The sequence below is a fragment of the Bos javanicus genome, chromosome 8 (assembly GCF_032452875.1).
Source record: "Bos javanicus breed banteng chromosome 8, ARS-OSU_banteng_1.0, whole genome shotgun sequence".
Lineage (NCBI taxonomy): Eukaryota > Metazoa > Chordata > Mammalia > Artiodactyla > Bovidae > Bos > Bos javanicus.
The window spans coordinates 26,950,605-26,964,777 of NC_083875.1; the positions used below are offsets into that span (position 1 = coordinate 26,950,605).

At 40.0% G+C, this 14,173-nt stretch overlaps 1 protein-coding gene across 2 annotated transcripts in view; it reads right to left on the reverse strand.

Annotated features, from left to right (window-relative positions):
- The window catches only part of ADAMTSL1 (ADAMTS like 1), a 1,109,873-nt gene extending 1,096,164 nt beyond the window's left edge, over window positions 1-13,709 (reverse strand). For both annotated transcript variants that reach the window (XM_061425212.1, XM_061425211.1), the window contains exon 1: window positions 13,323-13,709. In XM_061425212.1, the coding sequence (XP_061281196.1) occupies window positions 13,323-13,409 (87 nt within the window). In that variant the 5' untranslated portion in view covers window positions 13,410-13,709. The remainder of the gene's footprint in view (window positions 1-13,322) is intronic.
- Window positions 13,710-14,173: the final 464 nt, after the last annotated feature.

Below are 14,173 nucleotides of genomic sequence, written 5' to 3' on the forward strand. Positions count from 1 at the left end.
TTAAATAAGTTTCCTGTCCCTTGCGAATGGTAAACTAGAAGTCTGAAGAGGAAGAGGTTGCCTCTCTTTTGTATAGGAAAAGCAGCACACACAAACCAAGATAAAATACCAGTGTTCACAGCAACATTACCCACAACGGCCAAAAGGCGGAAGAACCCAAGTGTTCGCCGACAGTTGTACAGAAAGACAAAATATGCTAAATGCACAAAATGGAGTATTATCCAGCCTTAAAAATGAAAGCAAGTCAGCCACAGGGTACAACATGGATGAAACTTGCAGACATTATGCTAAGAGAAATAAATCACAGAGAGGTAAATACCATTTAATCCCACTTATATGAGGTAACTAGAATGGTTAAATTCATAGAGACAGAAAGTAGAATGGTATTGCTGGGATGGTGGGGGGATGAGAAGTCATTATTTAACAGGTACAGAGTTTCAATTTTGCAAGATGAAAAAGTTCTGTACAGTAGTTACATAATGATGCAAATGTACTTAATACAACTAAACTTCACATTTAACCATTAAGACAGTAAATTTTATTATATTTAACAATTATAATTTTTTAATTTGAGAAGTCAAAGTTAATTCTAAGTGGTTTTACAGTAATGTCAAAGACCCTTTGTTCACATATATACACACAAGCAGAAAACTTAAAAGATCTAGGTGACATCGTGGAAGTCTGAAAGTTTAGGAAAACTAATGAGGTTGAAACAAAAGCAAGAAAAAGAATATTCTGGATTCATGATAATGTTAGGTTATATTTTCAACTCTGTTGAATTTGATTTGGCCCATAAAACGTGAGCAGACACAATCATCTGTCACTGAGTGGAAGCATTCAATTGTCAGAGCAAGGCAGAGCAGAACTCGCCCTTCCCTGCCCTGCCAGCTATGGAAGCACAAAACGGAGCCTCAGTCAGCATGGATTCCTCAGCGCACACGATGGGCCGTGCCCGACAACCCGCATGAGACGCATGGCTTAGATGTTAAGCCACTATGATTTGGGGCTTGTTTGTTACCACAGCCTCATCTAACCCATCCTGACTAATGTAGAGTTAAAAAAATAAAAAAGGAATACGGGAATTTGAATTTCAGTTTAATCAGTAGATACTCTTTAATGGTAAAAATCTTTTATTTCACTGCAACTGATTTCTGAAAGAAACTTCACAATGATCATTCTTCATTAAGTGTACCAGATATAAGCAGGAAAGGAAAATCTTTCCTCCATGTGTAGGATGACATCACAGACTGTGCATGACTCAGCGGCGAGCACGTGCCTGTTTTGTTTGGCCGGATTGTGATAGAGATGCGGGGGACATCCTGAAGAATAGGCCCATGACACAGTTCCTTCCTCCCCTCCAAGAGCAGGGCAACAGTTGCTACATCACACTTGGGTAGAGAAGGTGTTCAGCAGCACGTCCTCTCCCTTTCAACAAGTGTCAAGTTCCTGAATGCTTTGGACAGTTTTCTAAATAAGTACCTGTTAATCTTCCAGGGGCATGTGACTCGAGGAGAAAATACACAGGAGCCAGTTTCCAGCAGGTTATGTGTGGGCGGGGGGGGGGGCGGGGGGCGGGGAATGTGTGGAAGGGCAGAGGCTTTTCCCTTCCCTTCATCCCCCAATCATTCTTCGGCCGCAGGCTAAGTGACTGGGAGCTGAGGCTATTCCCAAACATCTGAAAACCATTTATAAAAAAATGGAGGTTACAACAAATAAAGACACTTTAAGCTGGTGGTTCATATCTTTAGTTCATGATGTAACTAGACGCTAAAGTAATAGTGTATGCTCTGGTGGGAAAAAAATCACTGAACTGAGTTCTGAAACGCGTGGTCCATTCCCATCTCTCTCACTAACAGACTGGGACGTGTCACTCAACTTGCTCAGACCTTACTTCTCTCCTCCATAAATAAGATAGACCAGACCAGTGTTTCCTGAAATGTGGTCTTTGGTCAAAGTGTACATGGGAATCTTCTATGGCAAGTGTCCCCAACCTCTGGGACTAAAGCCTGATGATCTGAGGTGGAGTTGATGTAATAATAATAGAAATAAAGTGCACACCAGATGTAATGTGCTTCAATCATCTTGAAACTATCCCACCCCTCCTCCACCCCAGCCCCTGAAAACCTTGTCTTCCACAAAACTGGTCCCTGATGGCTAAAAGGTTGGGGACTGCTGCTCTATGGGTACGTGGTCAGGGAAAAGGGGTATCTGTACCAAAGACACATTCCTCAGACGCATCTTTTTCTGTGGAATCCAAATCTCCAAGAGACCCAGGAATTGGTTTTTCAAAATTTCTCAGTTTCTAATCCCAAGTGTGTGTTCAGTAGCTTCAGTGACTCTTTGCAACCCTATGGACTGTAGCCCGCCAGGTTCCTCTGTCCATGGGATTCTCTAGGTAAAGATACTGGAGCGGGTTGTTATGCCCTCCTCCAGGGGATCTTCCCAACCCAGGGATCAAACTTGTATCTCTTGCAGCTCCTGCATTGTAGGCAGACGTGTGTGTGTGTGTATAAATGAATAACTTTGCTATATACCTGAAACTCAGAGAAGGCAATGGCGCCCCACTCCAGTACTCTTGCCTGGAAAATCCCATGGACAGAGGAGCCTGGTAGGCTGCAGTCCATGGGGTCGCTAAGAGTTAGACATGACTGAGCGACTTCACTTTCACTTTCATGCATTGGAGCAGGAAATGGCAACCCACTCCAGTGTTCTTGCCTGGAGAATCCCAGGGACGGGGGAGCCTGGTGAGCTGCCGTCTATGGGGTCGCACAGAGTCGGACACGACTAAAGCGACTAAGCAGCCGCAGCAGCATACCTGAAACTAACACAACATTGTGAAGCAATTATACTTCAATTTTTTTGTAAAGTTTCTCAGCTTCTAGTTGCACAGCTTTAATCTCTGGGTGATCTTTGGAACTGTGCAGAAGACCAAACTGACTTATGCACAATGAAGTGTCTAAACCAAGAGACTAAAGAATCTCTAAGGCCCCTTCTGGTTTTCTAATTCTATAGACATGAGTAGAAATGAAAAGAAATATGTAGCTCCTGCACCACCCACTTATCCCCTCCCCCCAAAAAAAAAATTAAAAGAAAGAAAAAAAAATGCTTAATTCTATACATAGAGATCATCCTGGTACAAAATAAAATATTAAAACTGATATGGTATTACATACTAACCATTCAAAACTACTTCCCCATTCATTTTGCCTCATCTCCTTTCCTCACCACAAAAAGGCCTGAGCACCTTAGAGAATAAATTTTAATACCACATATGATATTTTAAGGCCAGATCTTTACATCATGTTAACTCCATGTTCTCTCATAAAACTGTTTCCAAACATGAACATCAACATTTGTAAAACAATAAAATATTTCTGTGCTGTATCTGAGCAAATAGGTTAGACTATTTATTTAAGCGAAGAATGTGAAATACAGTTATTGAAAGGCTGAAAACTAAAATATAAAAATGAGGATGGAGAGAGTACCTATTACTGTGTGCAGCAACTAAGAGGCAGTCAGTCAGCATGGGTTCTCTTCCCTGGAAAAAGTCCGACTCTCTAGTTGCAGAGATGGTCAGTAAACCCAGAAGTAGAAGCTCGGTCTTAGGGACTCAAACCTAGTGTGTTTTTTCTAATACTGACCAAAGTTTTACTTACAATGGGAAACAAAACATATGAGTCACTGAAAAGTGAGCATAATAACCAGAACGATCTTTAATGGGATTTGGAAATGGATCAAGACAGGAAAATAGAAATAATGAAAGGGAATAAATAGTGCTAACTTCCAGTTAAACATGGCAGGTTGAACACTGTTTTTTTTCCCCATTCTCTCCCAAATGTCTGCTAAAATAACAGTAAATAAATAAAAATGACAAGAGAACTGGAAAGGACACAACAGCAGACAAAAGATGCCAATAAATTTCTGTAATATGGAAAGCTGGTGGAGGAATTGTAACTGACTTAACAGAACTGCGCCTGCAACAGGATATAATGATGGGAAGAAAGACCATTTGGCCTGTAAAAGCTCAGAAAGGCTTCAGACATGGAGGCACCTGATGCTGCCAAAGATGGGACTGAAGTTTTGGCTACAACTAGAAAGAGTGTGTTTAATGTTATCAAACAAAGACTGCTGAATAGTAAAGCTGAGAAAATCTTTCAGAAAGTATAATAAAAAGATAAAAATAAAGACAGTAGATTTTAAGAAATATATGGTCAATCCAAGAAGCTTAAATATTAACTGAAAGGAATTTCCAAAAAAAAGGCAAACACATACAAGGCTGGCAAGAAAATTATCAAAGACATATGAAAATACATGTTTCCCGGTCTGAAGGATGTAGATCTACTGAAGGTCCATGAAGACCCTAGCACACTGAATTCAAATAATCTTACACCAAGGCACAGCATCTTGAAACTGTGGTTCAGAGGTTGGCATATAATGACCTGTGGTCCAAATTTGGCACACCCCCCATTTTTGTAAATAGTTTATTGCAATTATTGACTTAGAACAACCAGGTTCACTCATTTCTGTACTGTCTATCACTGCTTCCTGATGGGGCTTCCCAGGAGGCACTAGTGGTAAGGAATCTGCCCTCAGTGCAGGAGACTGAAGAGACCCAGGTTTAATCCCTGGGTTGGAAATATCCCCTGGAGGAGGGTGTGGCCACCCACTCCAGTATTCTTGCCTGGAGAATCCCATGGACAGAGGAGCCTGGCAGACTACAGTCCACAGGATTACAAAGAGTCAGACACAGCTGAATCAACTTAGCACATACACACGCTTTCCTGCTATAATGGGCAGAGTTTAGTGGTTATGGCAGAGATAGTATAGTATACAAAGCCTAAAATATTTTCCCAAGGGAAATGAAACTTATGTTTGCACAAAATCTTGCACATGGATGTTTACGGTAGTGATATTCATAAGAGCCCAAAGGTGGAACAATCCAAATGTCCCTCTGGAGACAAACGGATAAACTAAATATTACATATCCATACAGTGAAATATTATTCAGTTATAAAAGGAATGAAATACTGATACATGCTATAACTTGGAAGAACCTTGAAAACATAGAAGCCAGTCCTCCAAATTCACATATTATATGACTCCATTACATAACTGCATTCACACAAAAATCCAGAGTAGGGAAATCTACAGAGAAAGAAAATATATTATGGTTGTTTGGGATTGGTGAGTGGTGGAGAGTACAGGTAAGCTAAAGAGTACAAAGTTTATTGGGGTTTTTTTTAGGTGACCAAAATTTCTAAAATTGATGTGATGGTATGCATATCTGTGAACATAATAAAAATTACTGAATTAAACACTATAAGGGGTGAATTGCATGATATATGTATTATATCTCAAAGCTATTTTAAGGAAAATATATAAGAAAAATAGAATAATAATATACTATTTGGCACAGTGTAGTTATTACAAAATAGTAATACTGACCACTGGGTCTTTAAAATGTGATAAAATATTATGAAAAAATAATAAAAGGAGAATGAGAAAGAGAATTAGGAAATCACACCATAATGAAAATTTAATAGAATATAATAAATCACATTAAGGAATGCTGCAATAACAACAAAGGCACTATATTAAAAACACAAAGAATTAAAATGGTTATCTAACATTAATATAACTGAACACAAAGTTGATTTCAGGACACAGACTATTACCATGGATAGATAAGGTCATTATTAGTAATGACAGAAGAGTCAAATTTGCCAAAAAGACTATTCTAAATGCTTATATAACAGAGATTCAGGACAAATAAAGCAAAAACTGATAGAACTACAAGGAGATATAAACAGACAAATCCAAAATGGTAGATGGAGACTGTGATATATCTCACTCATAATTGATACTATATCAATAAAGATGTAGAATATTTTAATAAAACTCTCAACCAACTTGACCTAAATGACATTTATAGAGTATTCCACCCAACAATAACTAGACCAATCTGGAAAATTTAGAAGAAACATATTTGTAGGAAGTTTAATTTTTTTTCAAGTACACATAGAACATTTACCAAGACAGACTATATTCTGGGCCATAAAACAAATGTCAATTAACTTAAAATTATTCAAGTTATATAAAGTGTGTTCTCTGAATACACTGGAATTAAATTAAAAGTAAATAATTGAAGTATATCTAGAAAATCTCCAAATATTTAGAAACTAAACAATTCATTTCAAAATACCCATGGGTCAAAGAGGAAATCAAAGGGAAATAAAGTATTTTGAAGGGAAGAAAAATGAAAACACATTTATGATATACCACTAAAACAGCACTGAAAAAAAAATTTTATTACTGGAAATCTTTGTTGGAAAACAAAAAAAAAGGTCTTATATTAATGACCTCAGCATTACCTTGACACCATAAGAAACTAGAAAAATAAGAACTTATGAAATGCAAAATAGCAGAAGACAGAAAATGTGTAATTTTTAGTGTAAAAATCTTACATATTTCTGTTTTCTATTATGAAGGAAATCTATGAAATCAAAGCTAGTTCTTCAAGACCTGTAAAATTTTTTAAGCCACTAAGCAGATTGATACTTGAGTATTCTTGCCTGAGAAATCCCATGGGCAGAAGAACCTGGCAGGCTATAGTTCATGGGGTTGAAAAGACTCAGACACAACTTATTAACTAAACCACCACCACTTCCAAGCAGACTGATAAAGAATAAATATATAACCAGTATCAGGAATGAAAGAGGTGACACACTCCACGTGCTAATATTCAAAACATAATAAAGGAGCGTCATGAACTACTTTATGCCAATAAACTCAACAATTGAAATGAAATAGACAAATTCATGAAAGATACAAAACCTAACTCAAGATGGAATATTAATAGATAACATTAATGGCCCTATATCTACTTAAGAATTTAAATTTGAAGTTAAAAATCTTCACACTAAGCCAATTCCAAGTCCAGATAGTTTCTCTGGTGAGTTCTACAGAACAATTAAGGAAGAAACCACACACAATTTCTTCCAGAACATAAAATGAAAAGAGTATTTCAACCCTGATACTAAAAATAGACAGTAATATTGCAAGAAAATAAAACTACTGAACAATATTCTACATGGACATAAACACAAAAGTTATAATCAAAATTTGGTAAATCAAACCCAACAATATAGAAAAAGGGTAATATATTGTTACATCAAGCTGATCCCAGGAGTGCAAAATGGGTTTAACATTCAAAAATCAATCAAGATACTTAACTATATTAATAAACTAAAAAGGAAAAGTCATATAAAATATATGCAGAAAAAGCACTTGACAGAAATCCAACATTCATCTCTGATTAAAAAAAAAAAAAAAAAAAAAACCCTGAGTAAACAAAGAACAAGATGAATTCTGATAAAAGACATTTTTTAAAAAATCCACACATAACATCATACTTTATGGTGAAATATTGAATTATTGTTCCTTAAGATTGGGAGTAAGCAAGGATATCTGTTCATACCAGTTCTATTCAATTGTGAACTGGAGGTGCCAGCCAATGTTATTAAACAGGAAAACAAAATGAAAGACATTCAAACTGGGAGAGAATAACTGTTTTTATTTGCATGTGACATGATCATATGTGTAGAAAATCTGATTGAATGTACCAAAAAACTGCTACAACCAGTATGTGAAGTTGAAGAAGATAAAAACAATATGCAAAAATCAATTGTTTTTATAAATTAACAAGGAAAAATCAGAAACAAATTTTTAAAGTGCCATTTAAAAGAGCATCAAAAATATGAAATATTTAGAATAAATCTGACAGAAATATGTCAGATTTTTTACACTAAAAATGACCACATATTACTTAGAGAAATAGAGACCTAAATAGATAGAGGTTTATCGTGCTCAAGAATCATGAAACTCAACATTGTTAACAGACTATGTCATTCGAAATAGATCTACAGATTAAAACACTCCCAGTCAAATCCTTGAATGCATTAAAAAAAAAAGTTGGTAAACTTGCTTTAAAATTTATATAGGGTAGCCAAATCAACATCCTTGAAAATGCAGAACAAAGTCAGAGAAATCACACTTCCTCAGTTCAAAACGTATTGTGAAGCTACAGTACTCAAGACCATGGGGTACTAGCATAGCAACAGAAATACAGTTCACCAGAACAGAATAAAGAATCTAAAAAATAGTCCCATGTATACAGACAACTGATTTTTAACAAAAGTGCAAAGGCAATTCAACGGAGAAAGGACAGTCTAGTTAAAAAATCTTGCTTTAAAACAACTGAAAATCCATGGGTAAAAAAATGAACTTTGACCCACATCTTGCACCACATACAAAATTAATTCAGAACTGCACAGAAACTAAATGTGAGACATAAAAAATTTTAAGGAAAAAACCTGTGTGATCTTATGATCTTATTTCTTAAGAGCAAAACCACAATTTACCAATAAACAATAAATTTAACTTCATCAAAATTAAAAACTTCTGCCCATCAGTATACCATATCAAGAAAATGAAAAGACAAGCCACAGCCTGGGAGAAAACATTTGCAAATGATACATCTGATAAAGGAGTTACAGCCAGAATACATAAAGAATTCTCATAACAGGAGAAAAAGACCCAATGAGAAATAGACAAAATATCTGAATATACATTTTGCCAAAAACGTTACATACATTCTAAATAAATCCATGAAAAAAATGCTCTAGGTCATCAATCATTAGGGAACTGCTCATCAGAATCCAGAACAAGCTACTAGTATACCGATTCACATGGCTAAAGTCAAAGCCTGACCTCAGCAGGTGCTGGCAAGGATGCAGAGGAATGGCATATTGCAACCTTCTGAAAAGCTGGCAATCTCTTAAAAAGTTTAAACATATACCTACCAATGATTCAGTCATCCCACTTTTGAAACAAAACTACATCTCCATGCAAAGACATATAAACATATCTTTATAGCAACTTTCTTTGTAAAGCCAAAAACTGGAAACACACAGTCCATAAATATGTGAATGCTGATGGACAACAAAGTATAATATTTCCACATAATGTAACACTACTTAGAAAGAAATGAATTATTGGGAACATGCTACAGCATGAATCATCTCAAAAAAAAAAAAAAAACAACTATACAGAGTGGCAGAAAAAAAAGACCAGATCATAAAAAAGAAGGGGGGAGTGGTAATCTACTCTGATTTCATTTACATAAAATTCCAGAAAATGCAAACTACAGTGACAGAAAGTAGATCACCATTTGCACGGTGATTTAGGGTGTGAGGAAGGGCAGCAGGAAGGGATTACCATTTAGAAAGATGGTAAGGATGACCCTACATGCGAGACAGCAAAAGAGACACAAATGTATAGAACAGTTTTTTGGATTCCATGGGAGAAGGCAAGGGTGGGATGATTTGAGAGAATAGCATTGAAACATGTATGTTATCATATGTGAAACAGATCGCCAGTCCAGGTTCAATGCATGAGACAGGGTGCTCAGGGCTGGTGCACTGGGATGACCCTGAGGGATGGGATGGGATGTACACCCATGGCTGATTCATGTCAATGTATGGCAAAAACCACTATAATATTGTAAAATAATTAGCCTCCAATTAAAATAAAAATAAAATTTTAAAAAGGGTAATGAGAAAACTCTGAGGTGATGGTGTCACAGGTGTATGTGTGTATGTATATATATATGTCAAAACTTATTAAACTGTATAGTTTAAATATGTGCAACTTACTGTATGTCAAATATAACTCAAAATACTATAAAACAAATAAACAAGAAAAAAATGTTGCCTTTAGGACATGGGATCTGACGTTAAGAGGTTAGGGAAAAAACAGGGTAAGAAATTGCTATATTTCTTTATAAGCCCTTAGTAATATTTTTTAACCATGAAAATTATTATCACAGTAAAAATAAAAAATAAAACAAGAGCAAGAACATATAAGAGAACAATAAAAGAGACAAGAAAATGTTTCCTTCGAGGTCTTTAGTGGAAAGTCAGGTGCCAGCAAACACACAAATTCTTCCCAACCATCCTGTTTTTAACCTCATTACCAAATTCCTAACAAGGGTAGGATTTAGAATACCACAGTAAGTCAAAATATTCAATGTTAGTCTTTGAATAAGCTATCATTGGCATGCCACCATAAGAACATGAATTGCCACTAAGTGACATTTTTAAGCAGTAGTAATGGATTTGTGCTGATCTAGCCACAGTCCTCTCCAACAACCTTGTTTATTTTTACAGTGGATTGCTACAGATGACTTGTAGAAATCATTAAGTAGTTGGTAACCTCTAGTGGTTAAAACAGTTAATTATGTACTTCCTTACCTGGGAGCAATTTGGGCAATGGGATGAATTTGAGTTCAGCTGATGAAGTGAAATTGATATCAGTAAAATAATCAGTTTCTTAAGAACCCAAAGAGTGAGCTACCTTCCAGTTGCACAGGGAAAGAACTGCAAGTTAGGAGGGTAATTCAATCAGGACCAAAGAAGAATAATTCCCAAAAGCAGAAATTCAGCGAGATTTCTGAATAATTTTTATTTGCATTAAAATTGTTCTTTGGACTTTGATAATATAACTTAGGTGTAATTCAGTGTAGGGAGCCAGAACCTCTTAAACAAAGAGCCTCCTTTAACTATGGGTGCAATATATACAAGAGTTTTGATAAGTCTGATAGTCATGCCTTCATGTACTGAGTGCTCTGAAGAAAAAAACATTTAAAGAATGTATAATATAAATTCCAGTGTTCCAATCCTTTGGCACTGGCTATTGGTTTGATTTCTTCTTGATTTGATACTAAGTATCCTTAAGTTTCCAGTCTGTTAAATTCACTGATAAGGTATAAAATTCATGTAGTTTAAAAAAAAAGTGTTAAATTGTGTTGCAAGATCAGCTGCTTCTGACCAACACCTAAGTATTAATATATCTAAAGTGTACTGCATTCAGCAAGAATACAGAACCCATCTACCACTTTAAACCCTCTGCTATCCCTTCCCTGACAAGTTTAGTCAGGCTTCTCACATGTGGATAGCAGCCCTGCCAAGTGGAACAAGAAAAAGTCATTTGAAATTAAACAATAAACCACGTTCAACACACACACACACACGGCCCAAATCTGCTTTCATCATCTTCACCCAGAAGAAAGTTGGTTGAGAAGAAAAGCAAGGAGGAGCAGGTGTGTAACACTGGGAAAATCAGTTTGTCCTAAATGTCAAGAGGGCACCAAACGACTTGAAATAGGTCTACACAAGTCCAGTGTTTAAAATGCATGTATATATGTGTGTGTGAATATATATATATATATATATATATAAATAGGCAGTCTGTTGAAGTATATTTTTAAAAACCACCACCAACAAATACACAAGTCTAAGAAACTACTTCATGCATCTTTGCATATTAACATCTTTGCTGGTTTCAAATATTACCAGATAGTTTACCAAAATATCAAGGATAAGGCAGGATTTCTACCCTTATGATTATTTTAAAGTAAGACACAAGGTGTTCAGTCTTGAGTTGGGTTAGATGCCAACCTGCCCGGTGTTGCTAGAGCTAGCAGTTCCTTCTAGAACACAGGCCAACACCCTCATTTTACAGATAAAGAAATAGAAGGTTAAGGGCCTTGACTAGAATGACACAGCTAGTTAGGGACAGAGCCAGGACTGGAAGCTGCATGTTAACCCTCTCTCCCCTAGCATGCCTATTAGGCCCTCTTTACAGTTCTCCCTTGAGTTTCTTTTTGGGCTGATGACTCTGTTAGAACAGGTCACTGTAAGGCAGGTCATTTTGACACTATGGTTTTCAACCCAGCTGCACAGTGTAATCACCTGGGAGCTTTATAAGCCCCAGTGTTCCACCTTATCATCATATACCCCTCAAGGATGCTGATGCAATTCAGCTGGGGTGGGAGACTGGCCCCAGGCGTATCTAGAGCTCTCATAGGCAATCCTAACATGCAACCACCTCTGAGAAGGCCTGCCCATGGAGCAAGGCATTTGAGGAATAAAACTGGCTCATAATTAAGACAAGGTTTTGCAAGGGTTTTTCTGGGCTCCAATCTAAGCAGGTGTTCCCTGTTGAAAATCTCTATCACTTCTTAGCCTAGTCTCTGCCTGTCAGGTTCCACTGGGCTCTGGGCCCTTCTTAGCCCTCATTCTTGGTCCTTGCTCATCCTCTAAAAGTTCACCAATGCAATCAAAATGATCATTAAAATAGAAATCTGAAAACAAGTTTCAGAAACTGTTAACTAAAAGCAAAGGAAGGAAATCCCCCGATTTGGACAAGTCTCCATAAGCAAAACAGAGGAAAGGGAGGCTATCTGGCGATAATTCCGGCCAAGAGTACTTGGGCATTTTCCCAGAATTACCCAAGTAATCCTGTGAAAAGCAAATCTGTGTAGGCTAAATTATGTACAAACTGCCTAAATCATGAGTTTTAATCAAAAGTTACCTGACTCTGGAAATCGTGAAAGCCAAAGACACCACACGCATCACGGGGTATGAATGACCCCTGCCCCCTTCCCCAAAGCAGCTCTCTCCAGGGTCTTTGCTGTAATAAACCAGAGCCAAGCCAACTGTGAATTAGACACCCTTCCAGGGCTCTTCTGCTCTGCCTCGGGGCCAGAGCCCACCCAGTCAAGAGAACTCAGTTTCTACAACCCATCTGGCTTGGGAGAAAATTCTAGGAGTAGGTGAAGGGGGCGTGGTGAGGGCGAGTCCCCCTTCACCAGCCACCACGACCACTTATTCTCCACTGCAGAGCATCATTGAGCCCACCTGGTCCGCCATCTGCACACCTTACAACCGCCCCCGACTCTACCGGACGCGGGTGGCCCTAAGGTGACAATGTCAGAAGTTTACTGGGCCCGAGGAAAGACAGAAATGAGGAGTGTCCCAGCGTCCGAGCCTTCCCAGAGCCGCCTCAGCCTCCGCCAGAAAAGAGAGAAGGGATTCCTTGAAGGACTGACTGTCCAGAATGGTTGGCTGGGTCGCGGGCTCCCTGGGACAGGGCCGCACCCAGACTCAGGCGCCACCTCTTCGCCTCGACTCTGCCCAGCTGGAGGCAGGACCAGGGCGTGGCGGGAAGCCGGGACGCGGCCCCAGGAGGCTGGGCAGAGACTCAGCTCAGGGGCTGATGCCGCCAGCTCCGGGATTGCGGCGAGGGGCCGCCTTAGCCCCAATCCCGCGCCACCTGTCCCAGCTCGGGTGGCAGCGCAACCCTGGGACAGTCCCTGGCCAGAGAGAGCGCGCCCCAAGCTATTTAGCACTTCCCGCAGTAGCACAGCCTAATAGAAAGTTATCAGGAGGGGGAGGGGACACAAGACGCGCAAGCTGCCCTACCTGTCCGGCGACGCAGAGCAGGCACCAGGTGCCTCCGAGGATGCGGGCCAGGAGCCCCGAGCGCTGGGGCGCAGCCAGCCGGGCCATGGTCCCCCAGCGTGGAGGGAGGGGAGTCCTAAACTAGACCCCACCCTGAAAGCGGTTGCCGCGTCCCGCGTGGGCTGCGGGGCTCCGCGTCGGCGGGCTGACGCGGGATGTGAGCCTGCGGGGCAGAGCTGAGCTGGGGCGGACGCGCGTGCTCCGAGCCTCCCTGCGGCCGTGGAGCCGGCGGCTTTGAATGGGAGCGCGTGCGCTGGGGGTGGGGGCGTTATTTGTGAATGTGCTGCTTGTCTTGGCTCCGGATGGTTCGCGCTCCCCCTTCACCCCCGCCCCCCAGCACCCCCTCCGGCTCCTGCTCCTCCCCTCCTGTGTCAGCCCAACGAAGGCGGGGAGCGCAGACACCCAGCCGCCCCGGCAGCGACCGCTGTGAGCGTTTCGGGAAACCCGAGCGGAGCTAGGCGCTGGTTCTATTTATTTATTCTTTTTAAAGGCGGGGGGAGTCTTGCGTGGCACACCTTGCTCATGTTGGGGGTGCCTCCCTGCCTGTCCTGGGAGCGTGCGGGATGAGAAGCGAAGGCTTTCCCCGGATGCTGGCGCTTTCCCGGAACGAGAACGGAGAGCCAGTACGCCTTCCCTGGAGCTCGGAGCGCTTCAACCGCCCTGGGAACCACGCAAGACCTTCAGGGAGTGGGGAAGAGTTTGTGGGGTGGCTGGGGTGAGTTTCTTAATCTCAAGACCCCACACAATGGTTTGGGGAACCAAACTCTGGGCGCGCAAAGAGATTCTCCCGTGGAGTTAATTTGTTTGGCATC